Source organism: Anabrus simplex, chromosome 1 (genome assembly GCF_040414725.1).
Source record: "Anabrus simplex isolate iqAnaSimp1 chromosome 1, ASM4041472v1, whole genome shotgun sequence".
Classification (NCBI taxonomy): domain Eukaryota; kingdom Metazoa; phylum Arthropoda; class Insecta; order Orthoptera; family Tettigoniidae; genus Anabrus; species Anabrus simplex.
In genome coordinates, this window is record NC_090265.1 from 693,007,563 (window position 1) to 693,027,512 (window position 19,950).

Below are 19,950 nucleotides of genomic sequence, written 5' to 3' on the forward strand. Positions count from 1 at the left end.
TCAGAATATGTCCGAGATGCCCACTCCCATTCCATAGCAACTGGTATCCCGACTGTCAGGACCACTTACTAGGCCACTCAGCCGTTGCCCATGGTTCACGAACTAGGACGTGACTACAGTAACCCACAAACATTATTATTATTATTATTATTATTATTATTATTATTATTATTATTATTATTATTATTATTATTATTATTATTATTATTATTATTATTGTTATTATTACCATGTGCATATTCTTTGTTCATGAGGTTGGCGTTGTGTTCATTTAATGGTTTAAACTTTGTGTGCTTTGACATGTTTTAATGAAGTGTTTGACTGCCTTGAATGTTTTGTTATAATTTTATATGACGTTCTGTGATCCAGATTCCTTTCTATTTCAGTAGATATCGAGACATTTGTTCTTGGACATTTTCGTACGCTATATTCCTGTTGTATTCATTAATAAATCCAACAAGAAACCATACTTTCAGACATTTAAAGAATCATATTTTGTTGATTTCCCATGCATACTAAAATCAAGAAAGGGAGAAAAATTTGCCTTTTGCATGGTATGTGGGTGTGATATTAATATTGCACATCGTTGAAGAAACGATTTAAGTAATCATGTGAAGTGCAGTAAACATGCGTAAGTTATGTTAAATCGAAGGAAGATAACACGAAAATCGACACTTTTTTTGCCAAGTCTGGAAACGTTGACAGTGACGTAATTAGGGCCGAGTGTCTGTTTACTTCCTTTTTGGTGGAATACAATGTGCCCATAAGTGCGGCTGATCATGCCGGTGCTTTATTTAAGATGTTCCCCACATCAGAAGTTGAAAAGAAATATAACTGTGGTCGCACGAAAACTACATGCATTGTTAATAACATGGACATGGCCAAAAATGCATCATCTGAAGTTATTAAGTGCCTTCAGAATGGACCATTTTCTTTGGTAACGGATGGAAGCAAATGATACAAATGCCAAGTTATATCCTATTGTTGTTACTTTCTATGATATTCCGCAGGAAAAAGTAGTGCTGCCCATACCAGCGTTAGACAGGGACTCCACAGGGAGAATCATAGGTAACCTGATGTTGTCACAGCTGAATTCTCATAACATACCAATTGAAAACCATGTGACGTTCTGCTCCAACAATGCTCTGTTATGATAGGACACAAAAATGGGGTTTCAGCAGTTCTGAAAGAAGTTCAACCAGGTATTGCCATCGTAGGTTGCGTTTGCCTCCTGATTAATCTACCAGTTGAAAAGGTGCTGGAAGATTACCACTTAAAGAGGATGAGAGCCTTGTTGATATATTTTATTTCTTAGAGGAGAGTGAAACTCGTTTTTTTTTTTTATTAACAAATTTTTGACAGACCGGGCGAGTTGGCCGTGCGCGTAGAGGCGCGCGGCTGTGAGCTTGCATCCGGGAGATAGTAGGTTCGAATCCCACTATCGGCAGCCCTGAAAATGGTTTTCCGTGGTTTCCCATTTTCACACCAGGCAAATGCTGGGGCTGTACCTTAATTAAGGCCACAGCCGCTTCCTTCCAACTCCTAGGCTTTTCCTATCCCATCGTCGCCATAAGACCTTTCTGTGTCGGTGCGACGTAAAGCCCATAGCAAAAAAAAAAAAAATTGACAGATGAGCCGGACAAAGGTTTCCAGTAAAACATTTTCTTCTCGTTAATTTCATTTAGATTGTGTGAGGAATTGTTATATTGGTCAGTATCAATATAAATATTCTCAAGTATATTGAGTAAGGTTGCCTTTCTGTTCATAATGTAAGATCATTGTGTATTTATTGTTTAGTTCCTTACAATGTTCACTCATGGATGAGTAGCGAGCTTTTACGACCGAATGCCCTTCCTGACATAAACCTTGCCAGAGGCGTTAATGAGATCAAGCGAATGAAGTCATAAAAGAGTAACTAAAACTGACTGTATTTACCGTATAATCCCGAATACCACCCGCACTTTTTTCCCCGAAATATTGGTTCTAAATCTTGGGTGTGGATCGTATTGAAGCTGTTCATTCTTGTAAATATTTACTACATTGACATGGAGTATTGAAATAGATTTTGAATACGGTTACCGTACTCAATATACCACATGTAAATGGGCAATCATGTCTTATTGTGTTTTAGTTGCGTTCTAGGAAACAAGATTGATTTTCTCTCAATACGGTTACAGTGCCATGTAGACGCGAAATGTAAAGTAATGACATACAGTAAGTCAAAGAATATGGGTAAATATGCGGTAAATATGAAAGCCGCTGCTGGTTATGGAAGTCTACCTCGCTCACATTCAAGTTCTGTATCTGTCCCGTGAAAGTGCTCTCTCGATAGTAATCTATGGATTCAAAACGGCATCTGTGGTCATTTACTGTGCGTAAGAAACTTAAAGTTGTAAGTGAAGCTGAAATATACAGAAATCATGTTGCTGGCAAAAAGTATGATATTGGTGAATCGTGTATTAGTGATTGGCTGAAGAAGGAAAAGATTCTAAAGAGTTACGGCAATTGCAGAGCGTTCTGTGGGTGGAGTGTAGTGTTTCCGAAAATTGAACGACTGCACAAATTTGTGATAGGAAAACGTCAGTTAGGATATGGTGTTTCTAGTGAAATGTGTCAGTTGAAAGCACTAGAGATCTCAAAAGAACTCAAAACACAGGATTTTACGGCAAGCCACAGATGGATCCGAAACTTTTATCGGAGAAAGGGATTGTGCATTCAGAGACGTACGTCTATTTCACAACGTCTCCCTGGGGCGTATGAAAAAAAAATTAACGGCCTTTCAGCGTCACATTATTCATTTGAGGAAGCAAAATTCTTATTTGTTGTCACAAATTGGGAATGCTGACCAGACACCTGTCTATTTTGAATTGCCGTTGGAAAATACAGTGGATACGAAGGGTTCTAAAAGTGTAACCATCAGAACAGGTTGTAATGAAAATCAACGATACACGGTAACGTGCATGTTAGCGGATGGAACCAAACTCCCTCCATATGTTGTTCTGAAAAGGAAAACACTTCCGAAAGGAAACTTGTCGTCCGGTTTTAGTGTTAGAACACGAGTCCGGCTGGATGGACAGTGCGTTAGTTGAGGACTGGGTGAAGTGCGTTTGGCGTTGCTCGGGAGCTTTGTTACAAAAACTAAACATGCTTGTGTTGGACAGTTACCGAGGACATACAACGGACACCGTAAAAGATATGAGGAAAGGAAGAACCGATCTTGCGATAATTCCTGGAGGACTCACTTCTATTTTACAGCCGTTGGATGTGTGCGTGAACCGGCCTTTCAAAATTGCAATGAAACAGTTGTACACTGAATGGATGACTGATGGCGATCATGCATTTACACCAACCGGACGAGTGAAGGGGCCTGTGTTGGGACTAATATACAGCTGGATGAAGACCGCATGGGCGGTGATTCCCAACGATCTAGTGTCCAAAAGCTTTAAGAAATGTGGAATTTCAAATTCAGTGGACGGTAGTGAGGACGACTATTTGTGGAAAGACGTCAGCGACGATAGTTCCTATGATGAAACTTCAGATGACGACAGTGAATTGTGAATGATCTTAGTATTGGACCAATTCTTTTTACAATTTTGTGATGATTTTATTAATTGTAAGCTGTTTGAATTTATATTTGTGGTATATTTGAAGAAAATTAAATAGGTATGTAAGTTATTTGATTTTTTTAATTTTTTCTATATTTTGCCGTCTCAAATTTAGGGTTTTGGTCTTATTCGATGGCGGGTGGTATTTGGGATTATACGGTACTTTATATGTAGGTCTAAAAGTCATGTGTTCACCATTTGTTGTCTTTTTACATTTAGAAGTACTGCCTTCCAACGAAAATAGCCGGTAAAACTCAGAATACATAGAACAGTCTAGAATGTTTACACGTATAGTACACGCACCTTTTAGCGATACATGGACACCCTAGTGCTGAATCGGTCGACCTCGGGTATCTTCAAGATTCATGTTGGCAACTTTTCAAACACAAACTATGAATTGTGGATGCATCGCTGTGCGACATCTAGCATGCACTTTATGTACTAGTACTGTTGTTGTTTACACAGCCAAGTCAAACTATAGAATTCTTGCTAGGAACAAAATTTGCATCGCGAAATGTTATATAATGTGTGTATGACACCACTGTTGGCTTGAGATAATAAAGGTTTAGAAAATTCATATTGATCGATCATATTATCGATTCAATTCAGATTTAATTTCCATTCAGTTGGCAGTATTACCGGGAACCGGGAGAGCTCTCTCCTTACTCCTCATACCCCGTACAAATAAATATCGCTAAGAGGTGCGCGGACTACACAATTTATAGCTCTCTATAGCCTAGAAGTCATGTGTTCACTGCACAAAATTTGAGGTCATTGCATATTGGACCCCTTGCTCTTTTTTGCTGTAAGAGTGGGGAAAAGAGGGGTCTAAGACACAAGTAAATACAGTAAGTAAGAATGCAGTACACCTCACAATATCGCAGAGCCAGTCACTGATTTCAGAGGTTAGTTTATATTTTCTCGCATCTGGTTAAATTTCGGAGAGGCCATTCCCATTTGAATTTATAGCAAGAATGTTATCATTTCTGTACTGGCGCTTGGAATATGTTTTTATTATGCATATAGCACAGTGAAGTTAGGTTAAGTGACACTGTTTGAATAAGAAAACTGAAACATTGCCACAAAATGGTACCGTATTGTTTTCTCGGACTTGCGAGCTCTCTCCTTGACATTCGAAGGCGATGCCTGAGTCGATTAGCCCCTCAGCGTCGCAGCCATTTAAAGAGCTTCCTACCCCGCGGCTGGATGAGATTTCAAGTACGCGCGACGGAAATACATTGATTCACTTAAAGTGTTACTACAAGTATGAGAGTAGCCCGATATTCACGAAATTTAGAATTCCTTATGACAGAACTAAGTACATGCAGATAATTACATAATTGTTTCACATTTCGTTAGTAATTTAGTTCCGTGTTATAGTGTTCGAAGCACTCTTTGAGACAGAGACCCACGTCACTCTCCTGGCAGCAGTACACTGACGTCTTCTTTTTGTCATGTTTTGAACACACGATACAACGTCTCTGAGGTTTGGATTTCTCACTCTTTGGTGCTAATTTCCTGATAAAATGTCTTCCCTGCAACCTTGGAACTGTATTATCTGATGCGCGCCGGTCTTGAATATTTCTTTCCCCGCTCGAGCGAGCGTATTTTGTAAACAAACCTTTCACCAGCTGAACCCGATAAGGTAATTGCTCAACCCGATAAGGTAATTGCTCAATATTTATCTCTGTGACCTGTGTGAATATTATTAGAGAATTTAGGTATCATAATTCACTGCTGAAAACTTCCCTTTGACCTGTATAATTATCTATAGTCTCCTACACGAAATTTCCAAGTACTGTTTCCTCCTTATCGTCACTGTCATAATTTACCACTGTCACATCATCTATTTCAATATCAGTACTGCTCATACTGTCACTACTACTTCCGACTAAACTTTCATCTGAATTATACAATATTTCAAGCACGTTACTGTCAGTCAAACGACGGCTGAGCGCGGTGCGTGACATGGACTGATGAAGCTGCAGCGAGACCGAAAGCAGCAGGATGAAACTGAACGAGGGGAATAACATTTATGACGAAACAAACCAACTTGATACATATTTCAGATGAAAGGTCGAGACATCGTCTTTCAAGCGAGATATATACCATGAACAACTGGTTCTCGTATCGTAAGACAGAAATAAGCACTAACTGATGCCTACACAGAGCGCTCGTGGAGAGTTATGAAAATATTACAAGCCGAGAAATAAAGACAATATAATAAATAAACCGCATTCTCAATGTACAAATAGAGCAAAGAATATCACGCGAAAAGACAAACTACTCAGATCATCATTTCTTTATTTTATTCTGTGGGAAAGAATGAAGCAAACAGACTTTTAAAAAAAGCAGAGAATGGTGCTCAGACTTACCTGACAGATGCTTAACCTCGTAAAAATCAACTACATTATAACGATTTTCAATTTCTATTTACAACACTGATAAACCCGAAAATGTCTTCTTGGAAACAAAAGAATTTGCATATCAATAACTCCAAAACTCTTCGCGCTATAGCTGTAAAAGTGAAACCATGTTTGGGTCTATACCACGTATAGAGGTCGGCGGCTACGGAAGAAAAGAGGGTCTATACCACGTATAGAGGTCGGCGCTGAGGGGTTAGTAATGCCGGTCGACTGCTGCTCTGTAGAAGAAAATTCAAAGTGAAAGAGGATAACACATTTTCATAATAAATGCGTAAATGTCGTGGCGATAGCAGTTGTTAACACGTTAGAATTGAAGGCTGAAGAAAACGATCACATAATTTTTAATGGTATATACTGAAATTAAGGAAGAATGTGATGCACCTCGAGCCCTTGCTGGCAAGATGTAGTGTTTACAGTGCACTATGTCTTCTGGTATGGGCTCTAGAGCAATTTGTTACTTTAATTGACCTGTCTCAGTCTCATCCTTGGCTTTGACAATATGAAAGTGACTGAGGTATGAGTGATGGTAGTAATACCATTCCTTATGCAGCCAGTCCCTGTTATGATTGATGTGAAAATATCGCCCATAAGGTCGGTTGGTGCATGCATTTCAGTGGGCTTGGCAGACTGTTATGCAATAGCAACTTCTGGCTCAATGAGGAAAGCAACGGGAAACTACCTCACTCCCCATTTCCCTTAGTATGCCTCTTCGGTGCTGCCTAGGCTGTCTACGATAACCTTTGGTGAAGCTGTGGAAGATCAGACCAGCCTTCTGGCTGAATACCCAACATACATGATGCACCTCAAGATATGGCAGAGTATATCACTGATTTGGAGGATAACACTACGTAACAAAATTTTACGAAGTTTTTGTTTATCTTATTTTTTGTGCATTTATTGGTTAATTTGGTTATGCTGTTTATGAATACATAAGTAGTTTTTCTTAAGTGTCAATATTTTGGATATGATAATGAATGCTTCAATTTTTTTTTTTTTTTAAAAAAAAAGCTATTTAAGCTTATTTAACCTCTTAACATTCCAATTATTTACAAAATTGTGATCTTTCTTTACCTAATTTTTTTATTGTTAAAATGGGCTATTTATTGAAAACTAATGACAGTGGTAACAATGAAAATATATTTTTCGAACTTAACAATGAAATATAAGCCACCGAAAAGTTCTTGTTTTAAAATCCCGAGTGTACTCGTGATATTTTTTATGGGTTCTAAAATAAATAACTCAGCACTAGACAGATGGCAAGTAATACAACTTGACACTCAATACTGTTCATATGTTTGTGGCTGTGTGAAATGCCCTAAAACAAGGATCAACACACAATGCTACATCGGGCGGGAAAGCCGCGAAAACGAACTGCCTGAGTCACCGACATCCACTACGGTTGAGTCAGAGACATCTGCAAAAATAGGACCCTGAAGTAATAATTTCATAAACATTTGGCGGAAATATTGAGAAACAAAAAGAAACGAGTATATTCGGGCTTTTAAATTAGGTACCGATCAATGAGCGACATTCCCGAGTATACTCAGGATTTTATTTTATATAAATATATAAAACCCCGAGTATACTCGGGCTTTCATGTTAAGAGGTTAATACAGCTAGAGTCCTATAGAAGAAATCTACCATACAGTACCTCAAGAATTGGTGGGAATAAGTGCAAAAATATTGAATAACACCGAATCTTCACCCAACAATGGTAACATTCATAAATGTACATTAGAACAGCTTTTCCTCTTATGTTCTTCTGGTCGTACTATACCCCAGACACATAGTCTCCCATCATAGCACAGTCCCAAGATCCGTGATACCTTCTTTCCTTGCAGTGAATGTCTTGGTGAAAGCGTTCACCATGTTCTTCACTTACAGCTCCTAAATTTAGCCTAAAGAAATCAATATGAAAAAACAAATAGTTGATATAGATGTTGATTTCCATAGTGCCAATGCACTTTGAGAGACTGTCTCATTACCAAAAATTGATACCTCTGTCAAAGTGCACTACCGGTGGTTCCAAGTAGCCTACGCAGTGACCTTCACGGTATGCACTACCCATGCGTCTTGGTGGGTGTGCTATTTACCAACTGAAGAGCCCAACTTAGCACACTGGGGCAAAACGCTGGCAACCAGGAATGTTATAAATTAAAAACTTCATTTTTCCATATTGAACTGAGATTCACAATTGGAATTGAGGAAAAGTTCAACCTAGTCAATACAAAGTATGTCGTATATGATGTTTACAACATGTTATTTATTAGTTTAAAGTACCAGTTTCGGCGCATAGTAGCGTCACCTTCAGCTTGAAATTACAAGATGGGCAGGATAATACCCTATAATAAAATTGTTTATGGCTTAGACTGTAGTTTCTTATTTCCCGACTCTACATACCGATTTTCATTAAATTATGTTAACCCATTTTCTCGTGACTCGGCGTCGATATGGACTTAGCAACAAAAATACAAATTCATTAATATCTGTGTTATCATAGCCGGTACGGTAAAATGTATAAGACATAAATGGTCGGAAATTTAATTCTATATAACTTTAGTTATGAAGTACTTATCGATACGACCACTAATAATATAAATATTTGAGAATTAAATTTTAGGCCTTCCCCTAAACTACCATTTCATTCAGCGTAAATAAAATTATTTATAGCCTAGAATGTAGCGGCTTAATTCCCGACTTTGCATACCAATTTTTATTTAAATAGTACCACTAATAACGTAAATATTTGAAAATTAAATTTTAGACCTTCCCCTAAACTACCATTTCTATCAGCGAGAATAAAATTATTTATGGTTTAGATTGTAGCGACTTATTCCCCGACTTTGCATACCGATTTTCATTAAATTCTCTTCAGCTGTTTGCTAGTGATGCGTGTACATACATACAGACAGAGAGAGAGATACAGACAGAAATTACGGAAAAGTAAACAGTGCATTTCCTTGTTACTGTGGACATGGCTGATACAGAAATACCATTCTTTTGAAATTCTGAGCAATGTACAGACACAACTCTTATTTTATATATATAGATTTTGTTATTTTACAGGATTTATCGAGGTCTTATGGCGACGATGGGATAGGACAGGCTTAAGAGTTGGGAAGGAAGCGGCCATGGCCTTAATTAAGGTACAGCCCCAGCATTTGCCTGGTGTGAAAATGGGAAATCACGGAAAACCATTTTCAGGGCTGCCGACAGTGGGGTTCGAACCCACTATCTCCCGAATACTGGACACTGACCGCACTTAAGTGACTGCAGTTATCGAACTCGGTCGAAAAGCTGTTCCAGCACAAAGTGCCTATACACCTAGATAATATTATGAAAGGAACTATTGCCTCTCTCCCTCTTACATTGTTGATTTTGTTTAGGTTAAGTGGAAATAATTACTTGGTGACTAAAAGTTTTTTGCATTTATTTTTATTTCAGGCTTTACCTAAGGAAAGGTCGAGGTGAAACGAGAATATGCAAGATTTATGACTCGCCTTGCCTCCCAGAGACTGAAGCTATGTTTGCAATCAATGCTGATGGTATTGGTGATGCAAAGGAATGAGTTTTGTTATTTTATTGTAATGTATGTCGACAGTTATCATGTGTCATGAAGTGCAACAGCGTGAAATGGAAATGCCTACAGGAATTTATGGACTGGGAATCCTCCTGTTCATCCTGTATGGTACATTGTACCAGAGCAGTTTCAGGCTGTTTTTAAGGGGCTGTGCCTCTTTCGCTATAGGCAGTATAAAAGCAAATGCCGGTCATTGTTTCTCCTAAGTTTTGTTCTTTAATTCTCTCTGTTGTGATGTACATATTTTGTTCTTGTTTGACATAGCCTTCTGGGAACTCAGTTAATATTGTATAAAGTAGATATGAAAAAAAAAAAATCATTACAGATTCAAACAGAACTAATGAGCTTTACCTGTAATGTTCAAACAAGCATTGAATATAAGATTGAGTATTTCTATACAGTATAGGATTAATGAGTTTTTACACCTGAGTATTAAATGTTCTAATATGTTATTACTGTTCATGAGGCTAGTAAAGAAGTGATCTTTTATAGAAGAGAAAAGAAAGAGAGAAAATGAAAACACCCATCAGCTCTCCAGGTAACAATAGATGAACTACCCACTAGAAAGAAATTGACCATTTGTGATGATCTTTCCTCCGTCGAGAGAAACCTTTGAAGGATTGCCAAAGAGTTTGTTTCATTATGTTCACTTCACATTGTTCTAAAATAACTCTCCCCTTTAATAATTTTTTTTTTTTTTTTTTTTAAAGGTTTTGCTGGGTGTCTTTTCATCTTGTTAATGTCACCATTTTGAGTTTCAAACATTTTAGGCTTTGACCGTGACAGAATTGATATTCAAGAAGGTCATTGTACATGTTCTGCCTGTGTTTGTCTTACTAAAAGTAGCTGGTGAAAAGATAGCGGTAGGAGGACAAATTGAGCTTCTTGGGAATAAATATTTTGGTGTTAGCAAAGTCTGGCATCCTTCATTTCTTTCTTTTATTGCCAAAAGTAAACATTCCTCTCTCCATTGTTCACTGGATTTTTGTATGATCAGTGCGGGAGAATGTTGGAAACAGTGCATGACAGGAATTATATAACTAATTTTCGGAATGACGTGGATGAATTATAACAATCTTTATGTTACCTCTTCTCTGCCTGTTTTTTGTAATCCTTTTATATCATCTAATATTGATGTCTTTTGCATCTCTTTTCTATGTTACTTAGAGGCCAGTCACATTATTGTTTCTGTTCAGAAATCTGTGTAAGTTTGTCATCAGTTAATTCTATTCATTCATTTTAAAGCAATGTCGTACTCATCACAAAATTTATTACACGGTGCTGGACATTACGCTCAAACTGTACTCTTAGGCAGATTTCTTTTTTAATAATTTTTTTAAAGGAAGATGAAGATTATTGGTATTTTTGTGTAAAATAAGTATAGGAGAAAGGAATTTTCAGTTTCTTGAACCAATCCACAGGTTAACTAATGATGTTTGTCATATTTTTGGTTGAGACCTTTAAAGAAATTCGGTGGTTCTCTTCAACATCACCTCACTAAGATTTCCATACAAAATTTAGGTGAAATAACTGTATTTTGATATTAAAGCATTGTCCATTTTACACAGTCAAAACCTTGTTGCAAGGTTTCCTATTTTTGAAATCCAGATCCATAGTGTTTGTTGACAGATATGTGGTGTACAGTAGAACCTCAATTATACGTTCCCGGGAACTACGTTTTCCCGTATTATTCGTTCAAATTACGTGGTTCCGCGAGCATCCTAATTAAATCACGTTCTAAAAATCTCGCATTATCCGTTCCTTGAAACAATTTCTCAGATCAACCGTCCAGAAATTTCAGTCCCATCAACGCTAAATCCTCGATCATGCGTTTTTCAAGAAACTGTATCTCTCGAAAGGACGGCTACGGCATGGATCTTGGTGTTAATGTCCTGTCATTGCGGTAATTTGAGGAAGTATTGTACTGGAAAAGCAGTCGGCGCTATAGTTGCATAAGGGACCATCTTATCGCATTCGGGTGGTATTGTTTAGAGAATCCTCAGAAATCATAAAGCAGAGTGTGTCCGCAACAGTTGGAAGGAGACAGAGCGCATTTCAACAGCTCTACTTCAAGACGGAACAAGTTTTTTTTTTTTTAAATTCCCCGAGTGTATCGCCGAACAGGTTTTTGGCACTCTCCTCAGGGCACTGTATTTATAGTCACTGGCATTTCAGGCAGGTATCAAAACTGCTCCTTCTTAAGTAACACAAATTTAGTATTTCAATATTATCGTATACGATTATGTTACCGAGACCAGAACAAATGTTGCACCTTACATACAGCCATGGGAGGTTTTAGGATTGCCTATTACTGTTTTGGTCCTCATGTAAGACTGGGAATGTCATGTTTTTGTGTTAAAATGTTATAAAAACCTCAGTCGTTTTATTTGCGCACGTTACATTTAAAAACTTCGTATCATTTCGCACTCGTACGACTTGTACAGCGAGCGCGCTTTCCAGCTGAGCTCAAGGTCGTGAATAACCGTAAATTCGGAAGTGTTAATGATATTTTTCTCTTTCCAGTTTTATTGTGATTAGTGACGGGCAGAATGGAATATAATGCATTCGAGAACTTGAGGATCCATACTTACATTCGAAACCATATTCTCGAGTTCAGGCATAACCTTTAAAAGTCGATGTAGACCTAATTTTATGTGGTACAAGATTTCCATCGACTGACTACGAACAGTAGTATACTGGTGACCAAATTACAATGGAAGATTTTAAAAAATGGGGGGATTTCGCCATCATGTTGGGCGCTTTTGTATCTAATGAGCTTTATTTTATTAGATTAAAAACTACTTGTGGTCGATTGTTGTTTGGCTTGGCGTTACGGATATTAGATTTTTCGAAGATCAAAGCTGATCAAAGTTGCTGAACTGAAAGAAGTTTTCAGAGGAAACAGACGAAGTTTCCCCGGTAGAACTGAATGTAAAATTTCGAGAATTTTAAGTCGCGTACCGGTAATTAATGTTCGAAGCCGGTCCCACGGTCTAACTTGCCTGCCTCTCACCCGGAGGGCCCGTGTTCGATTCCCGGTCAGGTCAGACATTTTTACCTGGATATGATGGCTGGTTCCAGGTTCATTCATTCTATGATTACCTTTCGTTGAGGAGATATTTAATGGTGAGATGGTGACACAGGTCTAGAGAGCCAGGAATAACTGCCGAGAGGATTCGTCACACTCACCATGCGTCACCTCGTAATCTGCAAGCCTTTGGACCGAGCAGCGGTCGCTTGGTAGGCGGAAGGCTGTGGTTTGGTTTGGTTTGGTTTAGGAGTGTTTGTAAGATAATAATAATAATAATAATAATCGTATGGCCTCAGCTACCGTTTGCAGACATTTCGATTTGACGCCATCTGGCTGTCTGCTCGTCAGTTTCGACGTTCCGGTTTACTCTGTCTGCCATCTAGCGGACCTAGAGTAAACCGGATCTCTCTTGGGCGTCTATGGCTGAGATTTAATTAATTTTGTCGGGTAAATACCAAATGTATCACCAGAGATCTTTTACATGCCGACATCGTACGACATGGAGTGTCGAATGGACTTTTTTCCGCCCTTCAAAAATCCGACTACCTCTGCCGGGTTTGAACCCGCTATCTTGGGATCCGGAGGCCGACACTCTACCACGGATCCACAGAGGCAGCTGTTTGTAAGATTATAAGTATACATATTTCATTTTTGTTATGTTTAGGCAAATTGTTGATGGTTCATTCGTTCCCGGATTTTCCGTTTTCCCGTGTTGTACGTTTTTTTTTCGTGGTCCCTCCAAAAATGGAGAATCGAGGTTCCACTGTATTGAGAAATTGTTTATGGAAGTTCCAACATCTTCCTCTCAAGAGTGTCTTCTTATAAGTTTGTCCAGATATGAACCACATGGAACCTAAGGCATTCTGGCCATTATTTTCTCAATTTTCCAGAACCTCTTAATTCTTTTACTTCTTATCTTCCTCTGTTCCTGGAATATTATCTGTTTGCAATTTTTCTGGCAAAAGTTTGAAGTTGCCCTCTCTACTCCTGAACTCTGTTGTGATGTCAGTCTCTTCTGCGTAACTTCTTAGCCTCCTCCACCTACTTCTTGGTTGCCCTTAGTCTTACAGTATAGTCAAAAATCTTTGTGGTCAGACAGTTTTCACCCGTTCTCACTTGATCTATCCATCTTTATTATAGTCTGTTATGCCTTTCAGCATTCAGTTGAAAGCCTGTGTGAATTTACTCACAATCCTCTATTTGCATTTAGCTCCGTGGCCTCAGTTAGTTCTGTACCTCTTATTTTTAAGTCATTAGAAACTGAGTCTAACCATTGTCATTTAATGTTTGTCATATTTTTGGTTGAGACCTTAAAAGAACTAGTGGACCTCTTCAACATCACCTCACTAAGATTTCCATACAAAAATGTAGGTGAAAGAACTGTATTTTGATATTAAAGCATTGCCCATTTGTACATAATCGAAACCTTCTTGCAGGGTTTCATCCTAACTTTGCCTTGATCTCCTCATTCCAAGTACTCTCCTGCCATTGTTCCCACCTGCTTTTACCAGTGATCAATCTCGCATATGGTTTGTGGTGTGGGTTACTGTTGTCACATCCTAATTCATGTCTGTTACTTCCGACTTATGAATAATATATCGTGAGTCCGCCCAGACTCTGTACAGTAAAGTTGGTCTGAAAACAGACTGGTGCTCAGATAGTTTAATCCAAGAGCTGATTTCTTTCTTACAGAATACCATTGATTGCTGTGTACATTAGCTTTGCTTCATCTTGATTCATTCTCTCTTACTAATCTTATTCATGAATTAGATGTCTGTTCCTTAGTAAATTGTTCTAATTGGTGAACATTTAACGTGTTCAGATTATTTTCGTTTGTGACACTATAAAATACCTTAAAAATAATATACAGTTCAATGGAACTTATAGGTGGTTATAAACATAAAATATCACTACCTCTCGGAACGCTTCAGCTCTCCTACATTGTCTGAAGTCGCATCACGAAGTCGCATCACTCGATGGGTGGTATGAATCAGAGGAATCACAATCACTAATAGCACTACTTAACATTTTATTAATACAGTCTGAAATGTATTCGAAACTCATTTTTACCACAGTATAATATCTCTTCACATGAACAGTGTCAGAAATGGTGTTTGCTACAATAGTGGTTGTACAGATATGATTAGATGAAAAATATTATAAACTGGCTACTGAATCACTGCTGCCTGCTCTCATGCAGTATTAAAGTAAAAATGACAAGGTTGTACCTGGTGGACGAAATAAAACTGGCCCGGAAGATATTTACAATAGGACTGATGCAGGATTGACCCTTGTTAATGAACCTCACAGAAGATGCTGGAAATGGCTTCATCTGAAGTAATGAAAAACTGAGGATCCAAAAGTCCTTGACTCAGACTCCGCTTCACTCAGAAGTCACCGGCAGAAATCAACACGCTTTGACACATGCACAACAGTAAATTTTTAAGGGTACAGATGCAGGTCCTTTTTGATAATGTTTGCATGTTTTTGATGCCTTGTACTTGCACAGGAAGTGCCAGACGCCCTTAAAACATCGTGGCTTATCGAACTTTCCTATGACAAGGCGGGGAGGAAGTCTTTCGCTTCTGTGTGCATTACAAGACGAATTGATTATGAGCTACTCTTTTTCGCCAACTGTCGGCATCGCCGGTGTTCACAGATTCTGCTTCTCCACACACTGTCTGCTACGTGATATTATAGCGTTCCTTAAAACGCTGAATACAAAAGACTTACGATTTTACTTGAACTTAGCAAATATGAAACACACTGTAGATACACCGTAGTGAGTGAAAGTGCAGTTACTTACTGCTGTAGGCCTACATTTCGGAAGACGCATTCTATCACGGCGCGGATAAATTCTGAATTTAAATTACTTGTAAAATACTACTTTTTAAAAACTTTAAGGCAGGACTGACATTGTTCTTCAAATTATGTATTATCCGTATTTTGAATTAAACAATTTAAATAACATGCAAAACCGCACCACATGTTTCCAGGAGCGAGAGCTTCTTCTAATTAGGCGTGATTTTGAATGAACCGATTTAGAATTATTGAGGTTCTACTGTAATAGTTTTTTAATTATATAAACTTAGTTTCTGAGTGTTTGTTCCTTTTTCTCAACATAATTTATAGAAAACTTCCTTTGAACTTCTTTCTGTTGAGTGCAATATACAGGGCTCCATATAAAAGTACTCCTCTATGAGAAAAATGCCCATCCTCAATACTGCCTCATCTTTTTGACATTGTAACAATTAACAGCTGTAATACCAATATAAATGGTCCGTTATTGGACATTATAAATTTTCCAGCTAACTCATTCCTCGTTGCCAGCGTTTCGCCCCCATGTGCTAGGCTGGGCTCATCAGTTGGTACCTAGCACACCCACCAAGACGCTGGCTAGTGCATACCGTGGAGGCCACTGCGTAGTCTAATTGTAGCCACCGGCAGTGCCAATGCAGAGAGACTTTGTCTCATTATCAAAAATTGATGCCTGCTTGACCATCAGATGGTGTAGATGTTGGTAGGTGTGCTAGGTACCAACTGATGAGCCCAGCCTAGCACACGGGGGCAAAATGCTGGCAACCAGGAATGAGTTAGCTGGAAAATTTATAATGTCCAATAACGGACCATTTATATTGGTATTATAAATTTACTCATTCGGAACAAATATTTCAGATTCCCTATGGGAATCAACATCTACACCATCTGATGGCCAAGCAGGCATCAATTTTTGATAATGAGACAGTCCCTCATAGAGCATTGGCACTGCCGGTGGCTACAATTAGCCTACGCAGTGGCCTCCACGGTATGCACTAGCCAGCATCTTGGTAGGTGTGCTAGGTACCAACTGATGAGCCCAGCCTAGCACACGGGGGCAAAATGCTGACAACCAGGAATGTGTTAGCTGGAAAATTTATAATGTCCAATAACGGGCCATTTATATTGGTATTATAAATTTACTCATTCGGAACAAATATTTCAGATTCCCTATGGGAATAAACATCTACACCAATTAACAGCTGTATTGAATGACCTAGCTCGACAGAGCACTTATAATATCTGCTGCACTTCACCATGAGAAGACGGGGAAGGCACTGTCCAGAACTAACAACCTCTTTTGAAAAGATGTCACTGTCACTGTAGATGAAGCGTATGGCACTTTTGACGCCATGAAGATTGTTGCCCCTTAATTCCTATTAGAGCTTCTTGCCCTAGACAAAGTTTCCTCAAGTGATTAAAATTTATACTAGAAGTGGAAATATTGCATTGAATCCTGCATTCACTGCTACATATGTAAGTATCGATGCTAATGGAGGGCGTTTTGAACATTTCCTTTTGAGGAACAGTTTCATGTGGTATGCTGGTACGTTCTGTTCGTGTGTGTTTCTCATTATTAATGTACTATGTAGAGCTGTAGAAAATAGGTTCTTCTATTTCTTCAGCATTTGTCCCTTCTGTTGGCGGGGTCTGTTACATGGATTCATTATCTCCATTTAGTTCTGTCCTGGGCTATGTCAGGGTGGTGATTGATACTCTTAAGATCTTTGTGAAGGGTATCAGCCCATCGCTGTTTTGGTTGTCTTTTTGGTCTCCTACCAGCGACTTCTAACATGTAACCTCTCTTCGCTAGTGTCGGCATCTGCCCTTAGTGCATGTCTAGACCATCGTACACGGCTCTCACACATTTTTTCTTGAATCAGTGAAAGGTCAAATCTCTCCCTGATGGATTCATTGGAGATACGATCGAGGTTAGTGACGCCAGGTGTCCACCTCAGCATTTTAGTCTCCATGGCGCCCAGTCGCTGTGTCTCAGTCGTACTCAGCCAATATTTGCAACCATACAGTGCAACAGGTCGGATGGCAGTAGGATAGATTTTTGATTTGAGATTATCTTCCATTGCCCAATGGCAAGTGATGCTGGTTATTGTTCTATTTCATCCAGGCTGTGGATATCCTTGCATTAACCTCTTTGACAAGTTGGCCATCATCAGTGATCGTGGAGCTAAGATCCTTGAATCTTGTCACTCGCGGCAGGTCTTCACCGTCTACCTGAATAGTTCCGATTGCTCGTGAATCTGAAGTTATATATTCATTCTTCCTTTTATTTAGGCGCTAGCCGGATTGCGCCTGCCAATCGCTCCATTCTTGGGTTTGGCATTACAGATCAACCTGAGTTGTAGAAAATGATTTAAAACATGGGAAATAAAGCCTTCCGAGACACATGTCCTTCTTCTTGTACGTGTGAGGAATGTGTCCTGAATGTTTGGTCATGCCTTATTATTACACTGTGTATATGACTCCTGGAGATACTGTTATTCATGTTGTAGAGTTCCTTTTTTCCCTCCCCAGGTAGTATCAGTTCTCTCTCTCAAACTTTAGGAACAGTGGGAAGGGAAAGTGTGGAATTAACTTTCTTGGAAATACTAAGGAGCTTGACAGCATAAATGAAAATTAGTGTACATGTAATACAGTGAAACCTCGTTAGTGCATTCCTCATTAACACTTTTTCCTGCTTAGCACATCGTAAATTCGAAGTCCCGATTATCATTGTATTAAATCTCTACATAAATATCTTCCTTATCATGTCACGAATTATCACTATTACCGCTTAGTACGATCACATTTTTGCTAGCCCTGCAAATGTTATTTGTCATCCCTTGTAGAAGGAACGTGATTTCCAACTCGGGTAAGAGTCCTCGCAACAGTTGCGTGATAACAGGAAAAGGCCTTGAATTCTTGAACTTCACAGGATAAGTTGCACCTTCGGGGAGCAAGCTGTTAGTCTCAGAAATGCCAAGTTTTGCTTAGCGGTTAGCAGTGAGACTGCATAATAACATAATGAGCCTGTTTGAGCTTGTATTTTGTATTCCATTCGGAAGTTAGAAATGTATTTCGTGTTGAGTTGTACAGGGAAGGGTAGCGAATATATGTCGCGTGATAGCCTACACCTAGAACATAATCGTGTGAAGTTGAACAGCATGGTGCATATTTGTCTTGTGATAGCCTAATTATGGATACAGAAAAAGTCATGAAATTCCTTACTAATGAAGACAAAATCTGCCAGCAAGTCGACTGACATCCGCATCTGTAAGCGCGCAGAGTTGGCGTGAATATTGAAACTCGCACCTTCCAGTTTCGACTCGATCACTCGAGTCAATTTTGGTTGGTCAAAGTTTTGTTTGATTCCAAATGGCGGCCAGAGTCATTCTGTCACAGTCACACATGGCCGAGGATAACCTCCAATTCATTGTCTAAGTGTGTGACAAGAAAAATAACGTTTAATAACCCACTGGTCCGAAATAAAAGGCTTCTCCCTCCCTCCTCTCCCCCATGGCACTACAGTCCTTAAAGGGCCTTGGACTACCAAGCGATCACTGCTCAGCCCGAAGTCCTGCAGATTACGAGGTGTCGTGTGGTCAGCATGACGAATCCTCTTGGCCGTTATTTTTGGCTTTCTAGACCAGGACCGCTACCTCACCATCAGATAGCTCCTCAATTCTAATGACGTCGGCTGAGTGGACCTCGAACCAGCCCTCAGATCCGGTAAAAATCCCTGACCTGGGCGGGAATTGAACCTGGGGCCTCCGGGGCTGGCTTCTACTAGCATTTCTTTTAGAAAGGGTGTGATCTGCAAAAATACTTCGATATTTTTATGGACCCCATGCAAATGTTTTCATATTTGTTTTTTTGTGTTTTTCACACTTTTCAGTGCACCATTGTTATTTTATAAGCCCCAGCAGGATAAGTTTTCTGTGTCCTCTCGTATTTTCCACACCTTTTAATACTATCTTCTCTTAGATTTCTCACTGTGCCGGTGGATATACGACATAAAATGCGCCTATGTCGGAAAAATTCATATCTAATGTTTCCATATCCCTGTTAGATAGTTTTTATTTGTGTATTCAGTAGTACATTTTCTCGCTTAACACATTCTTTTTCCTTTTCTCCTGCAGAAATGTCTTAATGAGGTTTTACTGTATTTCCATGTATTGTATTTTTTTTGCTAGGGGCTTTACGTCGCACCGACACAGATAGGTCTTATGGTGACGATGGGATAGGAAAGGCCTAGGAGTTGGAAGGAAGCGGCCATGGCCTTAATTAAGGTACAGCCCCAGCATTTGCCTGGTGTGAAAATGGGAAACCACGGAAAACCATTTTCAGGGCTGCCGATAGTGGGATTCGAACCTACTATCTCCCGGATGCAAGCTCACAGCCGCGCATCTCTACGCGCACGGCCAACTCGCCCAGTCATGTATTGTCTAACAAGTAGGTATTTCTTATTGAGGTTGTATGCCCATGTCATACCAG

At 39.2% G+C, this 19,950-nt stretch overlaps 1 protein-coding gene across 2 annotated transcripts in view; it reads left to right on the plus strand.

Moving 5' to 3' along the window:
• The window catches only part of spn-A (RAD51 recombinase homolog spn-A), an 80,925-nt gene extending 70,689 nt beyond the window's left edge, over positions 1-10,236 (plus strand). For both annotated transcript variants that reach the window (XM_067135958.2, XM_067135959.2), the window contains one exon: positions 9,476-10,236. In XM_067135958.2, the coding sequence (XP_066992059.1) occupies positions 9,476-9,599 (124 nt within the window). In that variant the 3' untranslated portion in view covers positions 9,600-10,236. The remainder of the gene's footprint in view (positions 1-9,475) is intronic.
• The last annotated feature ends 9,714 nt before the right edge of the window (positions 10,237-19,950 follow it).